General features: G+C 36.7%; 1 protein-coding gene across 1 annotated transcript; it reads right to left on the reverse strand.

Annotated features, from left to right (window-relative positions):
- Positions 1–502: 502 nt before the first annotated feature.
- On the reverse strand, positions 503–2,278 carry LOC109005259. Its single transcript, XM_018984100.2, has 3 exons — positions 1,330–2,278; positions 1,073–1,144; positions 503–845 (listed from the first exon to the last, which is right to left on the reverse strand). The coding sequence occupies exons 1-3, from the start codon at positions 1,999–2,001 to the stop codon at positions 840–842; spliced, it is 750 nt and encodes a 249-aa protein (XP_018839645.1). The 5' UTR covers positions 2,002–2,278; the 3' UTR covers positions 503–839.
- Between the last annotated feature and the right edge of the window lie 19,156 nt (positions 2,279–21,434).

Raw genomic sequence — 21,434 nt, forward strand, 5'->3', positions numbered from 1 at the left:
TCAAGGTCCAGGATTCAACATCTCATGGGTACAAACAATCCTTTGGATCCATACCCCCTGGTGAAAAGCTAGTGATTTAACCAGTTCCGGATATGGAAACTTCTAAGGGTGCAGTGCACGAGACCGGAGTTTACTCTGCAGAGATGAGTCCGAAGGACCCTGCCTTGGAGAGGTTCACCAACATATATATATATATATATATAAATAAAAAAAATAAAAAATAAAAGGATTTTTTAAGCATCAATTCAGGATGGGGAAACATAGAAAGGGGGCAGCAGTCAACATATAAACATTTGAACCGCATCAGGGGTTCCTCTTCATGAAGCTCTTCGAGCCAAGGAAGCAAGAAATGCCCCCACAAATAAATCTTGCATTGAATAATGGTTTTGTAAAATAACTAGAAGCTTGATACCCTACCCCCACGTTGATGTAGGGAAGCCTGTAAAACATTGTAAATAAATCAATTAATCAGAACTCTTTCAAACTAGACACAACTTGCCCAAAGTCGCAAAACCGTACACAGGCACACACAAATATTCATTCCACTATATTTTCATGTTTACATCTTCAAACTACTTACTACATGTAAACGACAACTTAACTGCACTTCGAGAAATATACTCCAAATGCGCAACATAAAATGAAAAAAAAAATAAAGGACAGAGAAATTAATCCCTCTTCTTCTTTTTTCTTTTTTATTTTCTTCCTTCCATTGATAACTTGATTTCCTCTTTTTAACAAAATGCATTATACCTCCAATTGAAGACTCAATTTTGCAGAAGCAATGTCTCTAACCTTTCAAGAGTTCACAAAATCATGATTTTTTGTGGTCGTGTCTCCTACCTCTGCAGAGCCCGTCAAGAAAGTATTAGTTTCCCCTCCGAAACAATCAAGTATAAAATTACCAAGAATTTCAGAAAAATAAAAAATAAAACTAAGAAACTTGCCGAACAGATTGAAATGAAAACTTTCACGGATAGGCATGCCGACAGAATCTAGACCATTGTATCAGAAATTAATCTAAGCATAAGCAGAGCATATCTAACTCAGCAATGAGAGAGAGAGAGAGAACCTTTGCGGGAGCTTCGGTCATCCGATACGAATCAGCCGTCGTCCCCACCAACCACAACCCGGGAAAAACATTCTGAAACCAAAAAAAAAAGGAAATAATCTTTCAGCCACCATAACAGAATCTAAGCGCATCGAAAACAATCAAACAGCAAAACAAATATATGTATACACATATATACATAAGCATATATATGTGTGTATATGGAGAGAGAGAGAGAGAGAGAGAGAGAGAGAGAGAGAGAGAGAGGAGAGTTATACGTCGATCTGCTTCTGGATATTCCTGGGCCGCTTCCTGGGCCGGCGAGCGGGCCTGGACCCAGTGATGACAAAAATGTCCTCCTCGATCTCCTCCTTGGACAACGCGATCCAGAACTTCCTTTTCTCCTTCTTCTCCGCGCAGTGCGACTCCGCCGCTATCCCCCGAAGCCGCAGCGACTTCGGCTGCGCGTTTTCGCTCTGATGCTTCGGAGCGGCTGGAATCGCAAGCACCGCACTAGCGGTATTCTCCGTAAGAATCTCAATCATTGTGCCCCTCTGTACGGTCTTCCTCGGCCTCAAGTTCCACGGCTTCTGCGCCGCTTCCTCGGCCGCGGCTTCGGCTTCCTCTACCACCTCCTCCTCCTCCTCGGCGGGTTGCAGCATCCTATGTCCGACGTCATCTGTTTCTGCGCCGCTCTCTCCTCGCCCCGGCTGCTTCTGAGGCCTGTCGGCATGGTAGCAAGGAAAGAATCCGAATCGGTTGCGCGATGAACGGGATCCGAGGCGAGCGGGCGGGTCGGAGTCGTGTTGGTCGGAGTCTGGTTCGGAGGAAACCGGTGAGACGGTTCGGCGGCAGCGAGTGGCGGTGTTGGTGTGGCTCTTGCCTCCCCATTTTAAGAAAGGGAGGGAGAAGTTGTGCAGTGGCTGAGACTTCACCGGTGCCGTAGCCATTGCACATAAACAAAAATAACCTTCCAATATATATAAAAGAAAAATGGAATATGCAACTCCCCAGAGTGCCTCTCTGCGTAGCTTTGCTCCAAAACATAAAACCCACGAACCAGAACTTGAAGGTCTCTAGAGGAAAAGGAAGAGAAAACCCCGAGGACGTAGAGAGAAAGAGCGGAGCAGAGAGAAGTTGAGGATATGTGTAGCTGAAGCCATTACTTTCATATACAAAGGGGAAGGGGGAGGAGGAGTTGGGGTTGTATTGACTATTCCTAGCCTACCTCTACGTTTTGCAGTCTGCCCCATCTTTCTTTGTGTATTTCCATTGTTGTCCTTTTACCGTTGCTGACCGAAAAACAAAACACGGAACCCCGTAAGAACAGTTAGTACCCGTATTTTATTATTATAAATTTTTTAAATTTTAATATAAAATACATCAAACAATTCAATTTTTAAAAATTTTAAAATAATAATAATATTAAAAAATAATATTTTATTTAAATTTAAATTTTCATCTAAAATTATTACATCATATCTCACTATCTAAATGCAGGCGCTTAATTTTATATCCAAAGAAAAATTTACCAACTCTTTATGATACGAATGAAAATAATGATAGTAATTAAATAATAGGGCGAATCTTGCTAAATGTAAGTAATTGTGTCCGAAAATAATTATAATTTTTTTAAAAAGAAATTGTCATTATTTATTTATCATGAAAATTTACATTTATGACTAGATATATTTTAGGATGTCCTCATATTAAACATGACATGATAAACTAAAATAATACATTTAGAACTCTATCAGTACACTATTTTCTTAACAAACATTAATCTAGTCGAGTCAAGTTTAGTCGATAATGTGTCATTTACTAATCGAATAGGTTTCTGCTTTTACGTTTAAACTTGTTTTCACAAGTCAAGTCCAGTTCGAATTTAAACAAGTGACTATCGGGCGAACAATCATACAGAGCGATTCATTTACAACTCTACAAATAACAAAATTAAAATACAAATATTTTTTATATTAACTGATTTAATAAGTTTTACACGCTAATAGAACGGTTCAATCAATTATTTCTTTTTACACGGTATAAGTATTTATGTGTGTGCGCGTGCTTGGTATTGTTCTCGTTCTAGAAAAGGCACAAAAAAAAATTTATCTTTGGAGAATGAAATAGCATCAAGATAATTGTTATTTTTTAAATATTTTTCATAATTATATTGTAGTACTATATATAATAAAGAAAAAAATATAAAGAAAAAAAGAAAAATATTGAAGGAAAGTTTAACAAGAACAAAGATTACTCGTTATCAATTAAGGGTTATTTTAATTTTTTTAAAAACAAGATTAGTTTTTAAGAAAATAAAATATACCAAAACTTAAAGTCTAAAAACTTTGATATTTTTTTTTTTTATTTTTGGAATTTTGGGTGGGCAGTCCAGCCTCTTAAATCTACCACTGCATACCAATGATGCGAGAAACATGACTAAAAAGAAAAAATTTGAAATCAATTAATTCGACTGAATTTAACTAAAAATTGAACCGGCTTCACCTCATTAAACGGTTCCACTACAACAAATAATAGTAATTAGATATTAATATATTTTCTTTTAAAGAAGATAATGTATACAGTTTTATTAGGTGCAAGTTTGCACATTTATTTTTTATTTTTTAAATTATAAGTTGATACATAAAAAAATCTAATTTTTATTACTAAATCTCAATCCTTTTTTAGTAAAAATAGACTAAATTTGCCTACCCTATAACAATAGGATGATGCTAGGTTGCCTTATATACGTGCCTTCTAATATATATATATATATATATATCTGCCGATTACTTAAAAGTCGCTATATATATACTTTTTATTACTGTTTATCAAAAGTAATGAACAGTACAGAGGTTTTTTTTTTTTTTTTATATTTTTTTCCGCAAGTGTTTATATGTGTACTTTTTATTACTGTTCATCAGTATTGAAAGTAAATATATATATTTTTTTACATATCCTATTACTGTTTATCAACAGTAATGAACAGTAAAAAGGGATTTTATTTTTTATTTTTTTTCCTCACATATTTGTTTAGTTTTTCTTTTTTTTTTAATGGTTTGTCCGTGTGAATGCCAATGTGCGACGTAATACTACAATCGTGCGTGGTGAATGAGAGAGAGATAAAGGAAAAGTGAGGAAAAATATTAATTTTTGAATTTTAAATTTCAACCATTCATCTTTAATATTCAGATTTAATCTAACGGTAGAAGTTTAAATATTGATATAAACTAACATAAAATAGATAATTAAAATATAAATATTCTATCATATATTTAAAATTAACTTCAATTTATATATATATATTTACCTATATCTTAAAAGAGGCTATCTTATTACTGTTCATCAACAGTAATGAACAATAAAGAGGCTGTGTGGTTTTTTTTTTGCATATCCCTATACTTTTCATGACTGGTCATCAACAGTAATGAACAATAAAGAGGGTTTTTTTTTTTTTCACGTTTGTTTTGTTTTTCTATTTCTTTTTGGGTTCGTCTGTGTGAACGCCAATGTGCGACGTAATACCACAATCGTGCGTGGGGAATGAGAGAGAGGGAGAAAGGAAAAGTGAAAAAAAATATTGGTTTATAGGTTTTAAATTACAACTCTTCATATTTAATATTCAGATTTAATCTAACCATAGAAGTTTAAATATTTATTTAAACTAACATAAAATAGATAATTAAAATACTAATTTTTTATCATTAAATAAATTATGCAATTTTACTGTACATTTTTAAGAAAAAAAAAATTATCTAATTAATTTAAATTTTTAATATAATTTAAATTTCATAATAAATGATGAATATAAATAAATAATAATTTTATTTTTATACATTATATTATTTTAGTATTCAAAGTTATATTTTATTTTTTTCTTCAATTTGACAGATGTGGCAAACGTGCTTTGCACGTCTACCACCGCGAGTATATATAAATGTTAGAAAACACACACAAGTTTACTAAAAAGAAATATTTTACATAAAAAATATTATACAAAAATAAATTAAAAAATTAGTATGATTTGATATGGTACTTCAAATTATAAAATTATTTTTATTATAAAATAGATCTAACGAATCATATTAAATTATATTAATTTATACATTTAATTTTATGTAATCTCTTTGTGTATGTAATAATATTTTTTTAAAAATATTTTAAAAAAAATACACTAAAAAAACTTTTATTAGAGAACGTATTTAAAAGATGCCGAAGAATTTTCCATAACAATATTCAACTTCAGTTTTCTTGGGATAAAATAAACTGCTAAAGGTTTAAAATATACATAAATAAATAAAATCGTGTCGAATTGCTTGGTAAAAGGTGGCAGTGCAGAGGAGAGCGTGGCGCATGTGTGGATGTGGAATCGGAGGGATCATTGTTTAGGACCCCACCCACTGTCAGATGCACAAACAGAAAAATTTTCCAATTTATTCTTTGTATAATTATTTTTCTCACTATTTTTTCTTTTCCTTCATCACAAGTCCAAAACCTGCATTTCCATAATTCCCAATTAATTATATGAGTCAATTAATTTTTTTATATATAAATATTAATACCAACACGGTCAAACATTTTTTTTATATAAAAAATAATAATTTTTTTTTTCCTAATAATTGGATAAATTCTATGTATGGATAGTTTTTTATGAGTTCTCTATTGCATTTTTTATTAAAAAAAGTTGTATTTCATTTATAAGAAACATTCTATTTTTAATATTCTAGGCCAATGACCTACAAGCAAAATGCCATGATTAATTATTTATATTATATTTTTAAATGACCTACAATTAGTTACTGTAAATATTGTCTATATATATGGATGTAGAAAGATCCAACCATCTTATATGCATACTGAGAATTAATCTCATTATGGTATCCAAAGCCTACTGACCTACGTCCTCTGTTTTTTTTTTCTTTTTTTTTTTTATTGTTTTTACAACATAACCAAATGGCGTCCTCAGATTCTTCACCCATCTCCACAACCAAACCCATACTCCATTAATCATTCTATCTTCAACTCTTTGAATCATTTTGTAACAATTAAACTGACCATAGAAAACTTTCTTCTATGGAAAGCTCAGATGGTTCCCTTTTTAAAGGGAAATCAAATATTCGGTCATGTGGATGGCTCTTTTCCAATGCCATCTCCCATGACTGATAATCTCCCTAATCCTGAGTATAAGCAGTGGGTCTTAGTGAATCAACGCATCCTCTTTGCAATCAACTCTTCTCTATCTGAATAGGTCTTAGCTCAGGTCCTCGAGTGCTCCACTTCGAAAGAAGTTTGGACTACACTGCACTCTTTGTTTGCTACTCAATCATCTGCACACACAATGCAAACCCATTATCAGTTAGCAATCTTAAAAAAGGGCCCTAAATCTATTACAGAGTATTATCATAAAGCAAAAGCTTTAGGTGCTTCCTTAGGAGCTACGGGTCAACCTTTAGCACCATTTGAGTTTTCGGTCTATCTCCTTACCGGATTAGGAACCGAGTATGATGCTTTAGTCACTTCTCTAACTACCCGTACCGAACCCCTCTCCCCTCATCAGATTTATAGCTTCCTACTAAACCATGAGTCAAGGCTTGCTTATCAACAGCAAACACTCAGTGGCTCCTCAATATCTGCTAATGTCGTCACAACGAAATCACTTAGTTCCAGTCAATATTTTTCTCGTGGCCGAGAGTCCAGAGGCTCTTGTGGTTGGCATTTGGGAGGCAGTTTTCCATCCTTCTTTTCTCTACAACGACTAGACTCTCGCCCACTTTGTCAAGTGTGTAGCAAGCTAGGGAATACTACCCTTGTGTGTTACAACAGATTTTATCAGAGCTACCAGAATGCCCCTCCCCCTTCCCGTTCAACTAACCTCACCACTGCATACACACCCACATCACATATTAGTTCCTGGTTTCTTGATACAGTTACGACTCATCATTTTACCTCAGATTACAGCAACCTTAATATGGATTATTCTTCCTATCACGGCTCCGATCAAGTGAACATTGGAGATAGTTCAACCTTGCCGATCCAACATATGGGCACTGCCCAGCTACATACTCCTTCTAGCACCTTTCTTCTCTCTAAATTACTTCATGTTCCTTCCATTACAAGGAACTTAATCTCTGTTGTCAATTTTCTCATGACAATTCTGTGCATGTTGAGTGTCACTCTAATTGTTTATTTGTGAAGGATTTGCAAACACGACGGGTTCTACTTCAGGACACCGTTCTTGCATTGGTGAACGCACTTCTACCTTCAGCTAGGACACCCCTCACCAAAAGCCACAGCCTTCGTAATTCATAACTTTGCACTTCCTATTACTACACACACATCAACATCACCTTTCACTGCTTGTATCAAGGCAAAAGCACATGAGTTGCCTCATCCTTTATCCCCTTCACACTCCGCATGCCCATTTTCTTTATTTTTTCTTCATGTATGGGGTTCAGTCCCAGTGTTATCCACAAATAGTACTAGGTTTTATTTTTCTATAGTTGATGGTCATTCCAAATATATATGGTTATTTCCAATTCAATGCCTCATATGTATTGGGTCGATGCCTTTCAAACATCAGTTGTTTTGATCAATAGAATGTCTACTCCGGTTTTAAAAAATAAATCCCCTTTTCAAATTCTCTTTAAAAGATAACAATTTTTTACGCACTTTTGGCGCTGCTTTCTGGCCAAATTTATGTCCGTGTAATCGTCATAAAATGGACTTCCAATCCATTCGTTGTGTCTTTATGGGCTACTTCTCAGATCCTAAAGGCTATCGGTGCCTTCATGTTTCATCAAAGATTGAGATTGAATTTCATGCACTTTTGCAAAATAGAAATGAGACCTTGTTCCCCCATCCTCTTCCTACATTGTCTTAGGTCCTAAAAGGATTCTTAGGACTAAAAAGAAAGCTGATGGGTCTCTGGAATGGCGTAAAGCATGTCCAGTAGATCAGGATTTTTCACCAACAAGCTGGTATAGATTACATTGAGACTTTCTCACCTATTGTTAAACCCACTACTATACGTCTATTACTTTCACTTGTTGTTTCATTCAACTGGCCTCTACAAAAATTAGACATACATATTGCATTTTTACATGGTGATCTGGAGGAAGTAGTTTATATGCAGCAACCCACTTGTTTTGTACATCCTGATTTTCCCTAATATGTGTGCAAATTGAAAAAGGCTATATATGGCCTCAAACAGACCCCTCAGGCCTGATTTTCCAAACTCAATAACAAATTGTGTTCACTGGGTTTTCAAGAGTCCAAATCGGACACTTCACTTTTTATTTATCATCATGATGCACATATGATCTTTGTTTTAATATATATTGATGACATTATTGTTACTGGGTCCAATTTGTCTCTTGTTTCTTATTTTATTTTGGCTCTTGGTATGTCTTTTCATGTTAAGGATTTAGAACAATTGCATTACTTTCTGGGAATCGAAATTTCTAGAACTGCTGATGGCTTGTATCTCAACCAATCTAAATACACTTTTGATCTTTTTAGACGAGCCAATATGCATCAAGCCAAACCTGTCTCTAAACCCATGTCCTCTTCCATTAAAATTTCGACATTTGAGGGGACCTCCTTTGAGGCTCGCCATCTATACCTTAGCATTGTTGGTAGTTTGCAATACTTAGCCTTCACTCGTCCTGACATTTCTTTCGTTGTAAATAAAGTCTGTCAATACATGCATAACCCCAAAGTTCCCCCCATTGGAAAACTGTTAAAAGAATTCTTAGGTATCTTAGGCTTACTTCCAATTTTGGCATTCATTTTGCTAAGTCTTCCAAACTCTCTCTCTCTCTCTCGGCCTTCTCTGATACTGACTGGGCTGGTTGCCCAAATGATAGAAAATCCACAGGCAGGTTTTGTGTATTTTTTGTCTCTCATTTTATTTCTTGGGGCCCAAAAAGCAGCCAACCATTGTAAGATCCTCCACTGAAGTAGAGTATAAGGCAGTTTTCAATGCTACATGTGAACTTTTAGAATTCAATCATGTCTCAAGGAACTTGGTATTTACTTAGATGATCCACCAACCTTGTGGTGTGACAACCTAGGGGCAATTTATTTATCTGTTAATCCAGTTTTACATACTTGTACCAACCATGTAGAACTTGACTACTACTTTGTTAGGGACCGGGTATCGGCAAAGACTCTCATGGTTTCATTAATGTCCAGCAAAGATCAATTGGCTAACATTCTCACAAAGCCTTTGTCAGCAGCTCGCTTTCACCTTCTTCGATCAAGTATCATAGTTTCACAAGTGCCACTTGGATCGAGGGAGGCTGTTAAGGAAGATCACATGGCAAGCACGAGACCACCACATATTGCAGGAACACGCAACAGCAGCACTGCATGCATCACAATAGAGAACAAAGATGCACAGCAGAGGAAAATAGAATCATTTAGAATTCAGAATAATATTCTGGAAGGACATGTGTCAATAGATCCAAGAAAAGTGGAAAATTAGTTACCATAAATATTGTCTATATATATGGATGTAAAAGGGGTCGAAACAAGTAATGAAAATAATACATCAGGAATGAAAGTTCCTTCACACATTCTATTAAGCATTTGATATGCATACTGAGAATTAATCTCATTACTATTCCTATGTTCTAACCAATTCTACTCGGCTCCTCTAGCAAAGCATACACCTTAGTTTCTCAGAAGTTTCATTTCACCTACATAGGCTACATGTTCCCAGCTTTTCTTTTGTCCGAGGAGTAGCAATGCTTTTGAAATTGTTTCATTTTGAGCAAGTTGTGTTCTTGTCCCTTTGATAAGGAACTACAATACTGAAGTGCATCTCTACACCAAGATGAATTTTTCATTTTAGTATGTGACAAACCATCTGCTAAACATCTCTCAAGCTCTCTGATTAAGGTACTATGGGCTCACTAAACTATCGAGAAATGGCTTTCGACCTTTCTTGTGACCCTAACCCAGAAACTCTTCGATTGCTATCTTAGCAGCTAGCTAGAATGTTTCCTCTCTACTTCTCAGGCTTTTTGATTTGATTTGACACATGAGATTCTCTAATTTCTAGTTGCTCACGTGCTCATCGATAGCACTTCTAATAGCCACGTTTGTCTAAACATGTTTCAATATTTTTACTGAAGTAGTATATTACCATTTTACCCTTTATTGAAGTAGTATAGTACCATTTTACCATTTTACACATGAGATTCTTTAATTGTTTGAAAAACTAAAGAAATTTATACCTTAAACTCCTTTGAGTTACCATTATTTTTGTAATACGACATATGGAGGAGTTAATATTGGTCTGGTCCAAACTGGGGGCCAAGGCCCATCACCCATAAAGGGCTCAAAGGAATTGTATGACTTAACGAAGACCTAGTTGCCGACCTATTAGGAAGGGATAAATTTCACAGTTGGATATGGACCACATGTTATTAGGTGATTCTGATACATCAGAGATAAATCTTATAATGGCCAAGCATAGTACAAAGTTAATCAGTTTATGAAACTCATTATATATTCTTCAAGCCTATATATAGGAGCAACAAGTAACATTCGATCTCTACGATTTTATGCATTCTCAAATTATTACTTCTCATTACTAACTTAAGCATCAAAGAGGTCACAGGCACACCGTGCTGCCCACTCAACAGTTTGCAGGTAAGCGATCACGACTGGTGGTGGGACATGTCATTTACGATGGTGCCGTCTGTGAGATTCTATAACTGTGATTTCAGTTTTCATTGAACTTCAATGTGGTTCCCCAATGCCGATCGTGACACGTTCTCAAGCAACATGTGAACCGGAAGTAGCACCCACAGACATGGAGACACGGTTGGCAGCAACTGACGAAAAGTTGAAGATGGTGTTAGACGACATTGAAAGCCAAAGGAAGGAGAACGAGGAACTAAAGCATGGCAAAATTAAGCTCGGTGATGTTACCATACCTGGCCACAACGAACAGGGAGAAGGTGAAGCACATAGCAACGGGGTAGTGAACACGAAAGATGTGGAAAAAAAGAAGCTGCATGACAAGCTACGTAGTCTCGCCGAAAAATATGAAGAGATGGTGAAGAAGATGGGAGGATCTTCCTTAGTGGAACAAATATTGAGCTGCACGGATTGCCTTATAGTGCGGAAGTAATGGCTATGCCACTCCCGCCGAAGTTTAAAGGACCCAGTAGATCACCTAGAGAACTTCAAGGCGCATATAACACTCCACGATTTTCCAGGTGAAATCGCTTGCCGATCTTTTCCCTTAACTTTGAAGGGAGTGGCGAGAGGATGTTTTAGAGCACTCCACCCGGGATCAATCGATAGCTTTGAAGAGCTAGTCAGCCAGTTCTTAACACAGTTTATGCCCAGCAGGAGACATAGGTGCCCAGCAGCGTACCTCCTGACCGTCATGCAGAGGGAAGAAGAGAGCCTAAAGGCATACCTTACCCGCTTTAATAAATAAAGGTTGACGACAGACGATAAAGATGAGAAGATAACTCTAGCTGCCATGTTAGGTAATATTTGGCTAGGCAGCCCGTTCATGGATGAATTGGCAAGAAAGACCCCCTCGACCTTGAGGGAGTTCATGGATAGGGCAGACAACTTCGTCCATGCCAAAGATACATTACAGGCTCTTGTAGAGACAAGAAAAGGGGAGCTGAAAGTGGAACACAAAAGGCATTGAACCACCAAGAGAGGAGGCATAAAAGGCGACAAGAGCATAGTACCCAACTCATCCGTAATAATTTGAATGTACAAGAAAAAAAGGAGGTAGAAAGAGAATACCGCCAGCCTAGAACCAGCAAGCGCTACTACAAATTCCATCAAACAAGCTCACATTGGACAGAGGACTACACAACCATGAAAAAGAGAGTGACTGAATTGGCAGGCACAGGGGAGCTTGAGCAAATGGTCGCTTTGCTTGAGCAAATGGTCGCGGAGCGAGCAAAACCCAAATAACGATTTGAGAGAGGATACAATCCCCAAAGAAGCAGCAACCAAGATAGGCGGCGCCCACTAATGAAGGACGCCTGTAATAATGAAAGGGGCAGGGCGCCTTAGAATAACGATAGGGACAGGCCCCCCTAGGCAAAATCAAGACAATAGTAGGTGGATTTGTTGGGGGCGGTGCATCCTTGTCTAGCAAGAAGGCGCAAACCCGAAAAACCAGATACGACGAAGTTTAAGTAGCGGATAGGTCATCTAAACACCAAAACTTGACTCCTCATTAGCTATCTCTTTCAGGGAAAAAGAATGTGAAGGAGTATTGTACCCTTATGATGATGTGCTGGTGGAACCCTCCTAGTCACTAATTACACTACGAGGCGCATACTCATTGACAATGAGAGCTTGACAGACATATTATTTTGGGAGGCTTTCGTAAATATGGTTATAGATGCTACTAAGTTAAGACCCTCGCCGACACCATTGAAAGGCTTCTTTGGAGATCTGATCCAATCAGTGGGTGCCATTACTCTCCCTATCATGGCAGGAAAAGGGATGCTTATTGCGACCACGATGACCGATTTCTTAGTTGTGAAGGCACCCTCCTCGTATAATGATATACTAGGGCGACCAACATTGAACGATCTCAGGGTGGTTACGTCGACATACCATCTCAAGATGAAGTTCCCAACTGAAGGTGGAGTGGGGGAAGCATGAGGCGAACAAGCCCTAGCAAAAGAGTGTTATGTGCAGGAACTGAGGAGCAAAGGGGGAGAATTATGCACTATCAGGGGCGAAGATGACCAAGCAGCCAAGGAGGGAAATCAGAGCACATTGCCCCTACGCCCCACAGTCCTTTTGGACAGGAGTGTAGGAGTGAGGGATGAGCAAAACCTACAGCAAGTAGAGGCGAATGAGCCATTGGAGATCGTAATGTTGTACCCAGATCACCTTAACGCAACGACACAGATTGGAAATAAGATCCCCCAAGAAGACTGGCCCTAAAGCAACCATTAGTAGAGCACTGAGATGTGTTTGCCTGGATGATATGAACCAAAGGAATGGAATCCCTTGAACCCACAACCAATTTGAAAACTCCCCAAGAAAGTCAAAATCAAGTCAATGGATGGAGAACCTAGACCCAATTAGAACTCGTTTCAAGAACCTAGATTATATTAAAATCTAGACCCGTTGAAGAACCCGTCTCAAGAACCCAGATTACAAAGGAGGAAAGCCACAAAGGTTGTGATTTACCTTTGATAAGTTTAAAAGTTCAATTAAGAACAAGATGAGATAAACTCAACTCACAATGAATAAATTCATCAAATTTCATAAACTAATTAAAATGTGGCTACAAAGAGTATTTAAACCAAAACCTAATTAAAACCATAGCCAAAATAATACCCCATCTTCCAAAAATACCCCTGAGTGAACAGTGCCGCGTCTACAGTATGACGCTATAGTAACTCAGCTACAGTAACCCTAACCCTAGTTCAATAAAATAATAACTTTCCCAACATGCTCTTGCATAGGCCCCCTTCCAATAATAAACCCAATTATTCTAAACTAATAAAATATGTCATTTAAATGAATTAAATAAATTGAAAGCCTTCAAGTGCCCAAAGCCTTTAAGTCATGTTGTTGCGCTTTCCATAACTTATCGAATGAATCAAAACTGAATCTTCATGTTTTAAGCCCTTCAACTTGTATTTGGCCCATCTGGAACTTACAACATATCTTTGAGACTAGGCCCACCATGGTTCCCATCATTCCCCCTCTCCTCAAAAGGATTCGACCTCGAATCTTCACCTAGATCAAAAGGAAAAATGTTAGTAACATTATCATTAATTTCATATGCATTATCATTAATTTGTTCAAGAATTTGAACAAATCCATCCAAGATACTCCTGTTGTCAATAGATAAAGGCATTAAATCTAAAAGAGTAAATGGATTAAGTCTATAAATAATTTCAAAAGGAGAATATAAAGTGGTAGTATGCATGGTCATATTATATGCAAACTCTATAAATCCATCTAGAACCACAAAAATAAAATCTCTACTCCTTTCTTTCCTAGGCAGCCCCAAAACAAAGTCCATAGATATGTCTACCCATGACTCACTAGGAATAGGTAAGGGTGTATACAACTCATGTGGCAAAAGCTTAAATTTGGCCTTTTTGCATATAATGCACCTGCCACAAATGTGATTGACATCTTTCTTCATCTTAGACCAACATAAATATTCATGCAAAATGTCTAAAGTTTTCTTGACACCAGAATGACTTCTCCAATTATATGCAAACTCAATGAAAGGCAAATGATAGTCCCGCAAACGTTCATGCAACAAGTCAATGTATGGCAAATGATACTCCCACAAACGTTCAGGCAAGATGTTTAAAATCTTCTTTGTAGCCACATTTTAATCAGTTTATGAAATTTGATGAATTTATTCATTGTGAGTTGAGTTTATCTCCTCTTGTTCTTAATTGAACTTTTGAACTTATCAAAGGTAAATCACAACCTTTGTGGCTTTCCTCCTTTGTAATCTGGGTTCTTGAGACGGGTTCTTCAACGGGTCTAGATTTTAATATAATCTAGGTTCTTGAAACGAGTTCTCATTGGGTCTAGGTTCTCCATCCATTGACTTGATTTTTGCTTTCTTGGGGAGTTTTCAAATTGGTTGTGGGTTCAAGGGATTCCATTCCCGCGGGTTCATATCATTTGATATTCAGAGCAAGGTTTCCAATCAGGTTTGATTCTATCTTTTAATTCTAGCATCTTTAAATTTAATTCTAGGGCTTCATTGTTCTGGTTGCCAAAAAAAAAAAAAAATAGAAACAAAAAGTAGGCTGCCGAAATTCTTAGGGTTTTGAGTTTGACTAAAATTTGCATCACCTAGGGTTCAAAATTCTAGGGTTTCCTGCATTTCTAAGTTTGTCAAATGCTTGGAGTGTCGTTCCATTGATTCTCTTCAACTTTATTGTCCATGCTTGTGTGTTTGAATTCAATTGCTTAGTTTTCACAATTGAATATTATTGTTTGTGGTTGAATTAAAGAAAAGAAAGGAAAGGAAAAGAAAAAAAAAAATTGAAAAAAAAAAAAAACAGAAAGAAGAAGAAGAAGAAAAGAGAAGGTGGCGTATTCAAAGTTGCTACATAGTTACAACAAAGAGAAAGAAAGTGTTTGTTGATTGAGCTTTTATCATCATAGGAGCTAAATACATCTTTCTAGTTAGTATCTTGTTTTATAATTACTCTTTTCCTCGTATAAATTTCTTGAGTCTCGTGTCATTTTATTCATTCATCGTTTCTTTAATCTATATTACTGGTTGGAATAATATAAGGTTGTGTTGTCTTGATTTTGTTCAACTAGTTCTTAAAGAACTTGAGTGGGAAAACTATTGAGGTAAAAGGCAAGAGAGTGTGAGACTATTATCGGAAAAAAGCCATTAAGAGTGAAACACGAGTGGAGTGCCATTATTTGAGTGTAAACACGTAAGAGAGTGTGTGAGGTTTTCCACTACCATTGTTTTTGTGCAGCACATTATGATGTCTCATAGAAGTGACTTTTCACCAAAGGGGATGGCAGATAACTCATCCTTTGTGTTACAAGCCATGCAACAACAGTTTGAGCTATTGAACTTAGTGTTGGGTGAAGTGAGGGATAGTATGGATAATCAAGAAGCAGTGATTAGAAATCTGCAAGGTGAGAGAGATAGGAGGCGACGTCAGTCTAGTGTTGAAAATGGGTATGAGAAAGAAGAGTATGGTGATTCTCTTGTTACTAGACCTGCACTCAATACACAAATTAAGATGGATGATAGAGAGCAGCAGAGCGAGAACAATTTTCATATTAGATGCCACATCAACAACAAGGTATGTAGTATGGTCATTGATTTGAGGAGTTGTATTAATTTGGCTAGCACTACTTTTGTTGAGAAATTGAATTTACCTACCTTGAAACACCCTAGACCATACAAATTGCAGTGGTTGAGTGATTGTGGGGAGGTCAGGGTAAATAAGCAAGTGCTAGTTTCTTTTTCAATTGGGAAATACCATGATATGGTGCTTTGTGATGTTGTGCCTATGCATCCTGGCCATATTTTGTTGGGGAAGCCATGACAGTTTGATAGGAAGGTGATTCGTGATGGGTTAAGGAACATGTACAGCTTTGTAAAAGATGGAAAAACAATCAAACTTGCTCCTTTAAGTTCAACTCAGGCTCATGGCGACCACCTAAAACTGAAAAGTGAGATTGAGCAAAAAAGTAAAAGTGAGGATGGGATTGAGAAAAAAAGAAATAGTGAGACTGAAAAAGAGAGAGAGAGAGAAATGAGGAAAGAAAAAAGATGATGGTGGGGCTGAAACCTCAAGGAAAAAAGAGAATGAATTGTAAAAATATTGTGAGGTTGAGGGTTCAAGAAAATAAGAGTGTGGAAGAAAAAGAGAGCGTGAAACGAAAAAAGAGAATGAGAGGAAGAAAGAGAATGAAACCGAAACGTCGAGGGAAAGTGTGAGTGAAAAAGAAAATAGAGAGGTGGCTGAGAGTCAGGAAAAAATAGTGGAGCCACAAGAGGAAAAAGAAAGAGAGATTGAAGAGAGAAACAAAAAGAGAAAAGTGAGTTTTTATGCTAAGGCAAGCTTTTATACTAATGAATTTAACGATTCTTTGCCTAGTGTTGTTGTTTCTTTGTTGCAGGGATTTGAGGTCGTGATTCCTAGCTGTGTGTTTAGTGGATTGCCACTTATTAGGGAGATAGAGCACTACATTGATTTTGTGCCAAGTGCAACAATCCCAACCCGACATTTCTTTAGAGAACATGAGTCCTTAACACATTTGAAGGGACAAAGTGGAGATTCGAGGTCGAATCCTTTTGAGGAGAGGGGGAATGATGGGAACCAAGATGAGCCTAGTCTTAAAGATCATTTGCAACTTCTAGATGGGCCAAGAAGATCAAGGAGACAATGCAATGATTGATGCAATCCACTTGGGACATGTTTAGCAAGAGCCCAACATTCAAGATGGGGCTTGAAGGATGAAGATCCAGTTTTAATTCATTTGATCAGTTATGGAAGAGGGCAACGACAAGAGTTAAAGGCTTTGGGCTCTTGAAGAGTTTCAACTTATTTAATTCATTTAAAGATCTTATTTTATTAGTTTAGAATAATTGAGTTTATTATGAGAAGCACTTAAGGGGACTATGCAAGGGCATGTTGGGAAAGTTATTATTTTATTGAACTAGGGTTAGGGTTACTGTAGCCGAGTTACTGTAGCGCAGCACTGTAGCCGCAGCACTGTTCATCCAGGGGCACTTTTGGAATATAGGGGTTTATTTTGGTTAGGGTTTCATTAAGTTTTGCTTTAAATACTCTATGTAGCCTCATTCTAATCAGTTCATGAAATTTATGAAATTTGATGAATTTATTTATTCTGAATTGAGTTTATCTCCTCTTGTTCTTAATTGAATTTTTGAACTTATCAAAGGTAAATCACAACCTTTGTGGCATTCCACTTTTGTAATCTGGGTTCTTAAGATGGGTTCTTCAACTGGTCTACATTTTAATATAATCTAGGTTCTTGAAACGAGTTCTCATTGGGTCTAGGTTCTCCATCCATTGACTTGATTTTGGCATTTTTGGGGTGTTTTCAAATTGGTTGTGGGTTCAAGGGATTTCATTCCCGCGGGTTCATATCATTAGCTATGAAGATATGTCCAAAATTGACAACAACATTATCGAGTACCGACTATGCGTGGATCCCATGCACAAGAAGGTACGTCAAAAAAGAAGGTCATTCAGGATGGAGAAATACACAGCCATCGCCGAGGAAGTAGAATGCCTACTCGTCGGGGGGTTGATCAGGGAAAGTAGAATGCCTACTCGTCAGGGGGTTCATTAGGGAAGCCCGTTACCCTAAATGGCTATCTAATGTCGTCCTAGTAAAAATAGCAAATGGAAAGTGGAGAATGTGCGTGGACTTCAACAACCTAAATAAAGCCTGCCTAAAAGACAGTTTTCCTCTACCATTAATTGGTGTCATCGTAGATGCGATTGCAAGGCACAAGATGTTGAGCTTCATGGACGCCTACTTAGGCTATAGTCAAATCCAAATGTGCCCACCAGATGAAGAGAATACCTCATTTATCACAGACCGTGGTTTGTATTGCTACCAAGTCATGCCATTTGGATTGAAGAATGCGGGAGCAACCTACCAAAGGGTAGTCAAATGGATGTTTAAAAATCAAATAGAGCGACCATGGAAGTTTACATAAATAACTTGTTAGTTAAAAATAAAGAGCCCACCCAACATCTAGTCGACCTAAGGGAAGCGTTCACAGTATTACGACAGTACAAAATGAAGGTGAACCCATTGAAGTGCACATTTGGAGTAGGATTGGGCAAGTTGCTAGGGTTCATAGTGTTGGAGAGAGGAATTGAAGCCTCCCCATAAAAGACTGAAGCAATCATGAACACGAAGCCCCCAAAGAGCCTAAATGACACGCAACGGCTAGGGAGGAGAATAGCAACCTTGAACAGGTTCGTATCCAGATCCACGGACAAATGCCTCCCCTTCTTTAGGATATTGTGAAAAGTACATCCCTGGAACGAGGAGTGTGACGAAGCTTTCCAAAAGCTGAAGCAGCATTTAACCAATCTGCCACTTCTGAGACAACCTATAGAAGGAAAGACACTCTATGCATACCTAGTAGTATCCCTCCACGCCGTCTCAACAGTCCTTGTCAAGGAAGAAAGGGCGGCGCGACTGCCCGTGTACTACACAAGCCACGCTCTAAAGGGAGCAGAAGTCAGGTATCTGCGAATAGAGTTGTTGGTGTTTGCTTTGGTGACAACGGCCAGGAGGTTGCGCCTGTACTTCCAGGACCATTCGATCAAAGTGCTCACAAAAAGTCCACTGGCAAAGGTGTTACAAAGACCAGATAGTTCGGAGAGATTAATCACTGAATTCTCGGGTTTCCCACCAGAAGTAGTCATTGCCCCAACAGGAAAACCCTAGATCCTTTTTGTGGATGGCTCTTCTTGTCACGCTAATAGAGGGATAAGAGTCCAATTAATCAGCAGGGAAGGGCAGGAGCATCAATACATGGTAAGGCTCACTTTCAAAACCACCAACAATGAAGCAGAATATGAGGCCTTCGTAGTAGGGCTCTCTGTGGCTGAAGCCTTGGGGGCGACCGAAATAGAGGTGAAGTCAAAATCACATGTAGTAGTCAACCAAGTGTTCCATGACCGCCCAAGGCCCAAATTGGAGGCCCAAGGCCTATCACCCCATAAAGGGCTCAAATGAGTCGTATGACTTAACGAAGACCTAGCCGTCGACCTATTAGGAAGGGATAAATCTCACAGTTAGATATGGACCACGTGTGATTAGGTGATTCCGATACATCAGGGATAAATCTTTTAATGGCTGAGCATAGTACAAAGCTAATCAGTTTATGATACTCATCCTATATTCTCTATGCCTATATATATAGGAGCAACAATTAACCTTCAATCTTTATGATTTTATGCATTCTCAAATTATTATTTCACATTACTGATTTAAGCATCTGAGAGGTCACAGGCACATCGTGTTGCCCACTCAATAATTTGCAGGTGAGTGATCACGATCGGTGATGGAAAACGTCCTTTACAACTTATAAATCACCAATTTCGGCATTGTACATTATAATTTAAAACATCAAATGCGATGAACTCGCTTTTTTAAGGCTTTAAATTATTAAATTATCTTATCAAAGATTTATTTTAATACAATATATATAGCTAGTAAGGATAACTTGGTCATTGCACGGTTGTAAAAAAATGTACAGCATATTATAATTGAATTTTTAAATTCCCAAAATGATAATTGGATTAACATTATAAAAGGGCGGAGGTTATAAGAAACTCATCTTCGCGTGTAAACGAAGTCACATAAGATCACCAAAAAAACTAAAAACCAAATAAATAAATAAATAAAAGGCTATGGGACGGAAGGATGAGTTGGAGAGGATTTGTTCTACCCCACACCAGTACGAGTGGTAGGCTTCTGTTTTGTTTTGTTATCGTTGTCTTTTTTATTTTAAACGTTGACATGCTAATAATAATAATAATAATAATAATAATTAAGATTCATTTGAATTATGAAAATATTTCATCTCATCTTATAATTATAATTTTTTTAAATTTTTATACAAAATATAATAAACAATTCAATTTTTTTAAATTTTAAAATGATAATAATATTAAAAAATAATATTTTAATAATATTTTATTCAAATTTTAACTTTTATTTAAAACCATATCATCTCATCATTCAAACCACACCTAACATTCTAAATATTTTTAGGTGGCTTCAGGTTTATATACATGTGACGAAAAAGATCTCTTAATTTTTAAATTGGTACATAGAAGACAAGGTCTAATTATTTATAAATGGTCAAAACACGCTCTAAAATATCAATAAAATTCGAAATCCCTAAAACTTTTAAATCAGAAATTTCATATGTATCCTTAATTATGACCTTTTGTTTTTGTCCGAGACAGTTTCCACCTGCAAGATCGGTGAAAAGACACGAGATGGCTCGGATAAATTATCTTGTTTGTTTAGATTAAGGTTTCGTTTGATTATTAAATCTATTTCAATTCATCTCAATTCATCATTATAATTTTTTTAAATTTTAATATAAAATATATTAAACAATTCAATTTTTTAAGTTCTAAAATAATAATAATATTAAAAAATAATATTTTAACAATATTTTATCATCTCAACTAAATTCAACTCAACTCAGTTCAATATTTAAATGCAGCCTAAATAAGATAAGGTAAGATGAGTTGAGATAAAAATTAAAATTTATTTAAAATTTAAATAAAATATTTTTAAAATATATTTTTTAATATTATTTTTATTTTAAAATTTTAAAAAATGAAATTATTATTTTATTTTATATAAAAAATTTAAAAAAATTGTAATAATTTAAAAATATAAAATGAGATGAGATGAAAATGATTTGAAAATAAACGATACCGGCTGAAAAGTTAGAATCCTTGAAAAAAATCTCTGAGAGTCACGTAGCATTTATATGGGCAAATGTTTAAAGGAGACGAATGGCATCTCATCAAGGGATAGACTTCTTTGCCGAGTGTCCTCTCTGTGCAATTTTATTTACCTATTTTAGCAACAAGTTTATTTAGGGGTGGGCTCCAACTTTAATGAAGTCGGAATGTTCACATTTGACCTCTGATTCCTACTCCGACTCTGACTGGGGTTGGAGGTCAAATCCCCCTCTAACTCTAACTCCGATCGGAGTCGGAGTTTGACTCCAATTGGAGTTTGGAGCTCGAAGTCGGAGCTCCCTCGGAGTAGAAAATGGATTTTTTCAAGCCTAGTTTCCCTACTCAGCCCAATTGCCCTATTGAGAAAATGGGCTCCAATCGGTTCAATA

The sequence above is a fragment of the Juglans regia genome, chromosome 2, assembly GCF_001411555.2.
Source record: "Juglans regia cultivar Chandler chromosome 2, Walnut 2.0, whole genome shotgun sequence".
Taxonomy (NCBI): domain Eukaryota; kingdom Viridiplantae; phylum Streptophyta; class Magnoliopsida; order Fagales; family Juglandaceae; genus Juglans; species Juglans regia.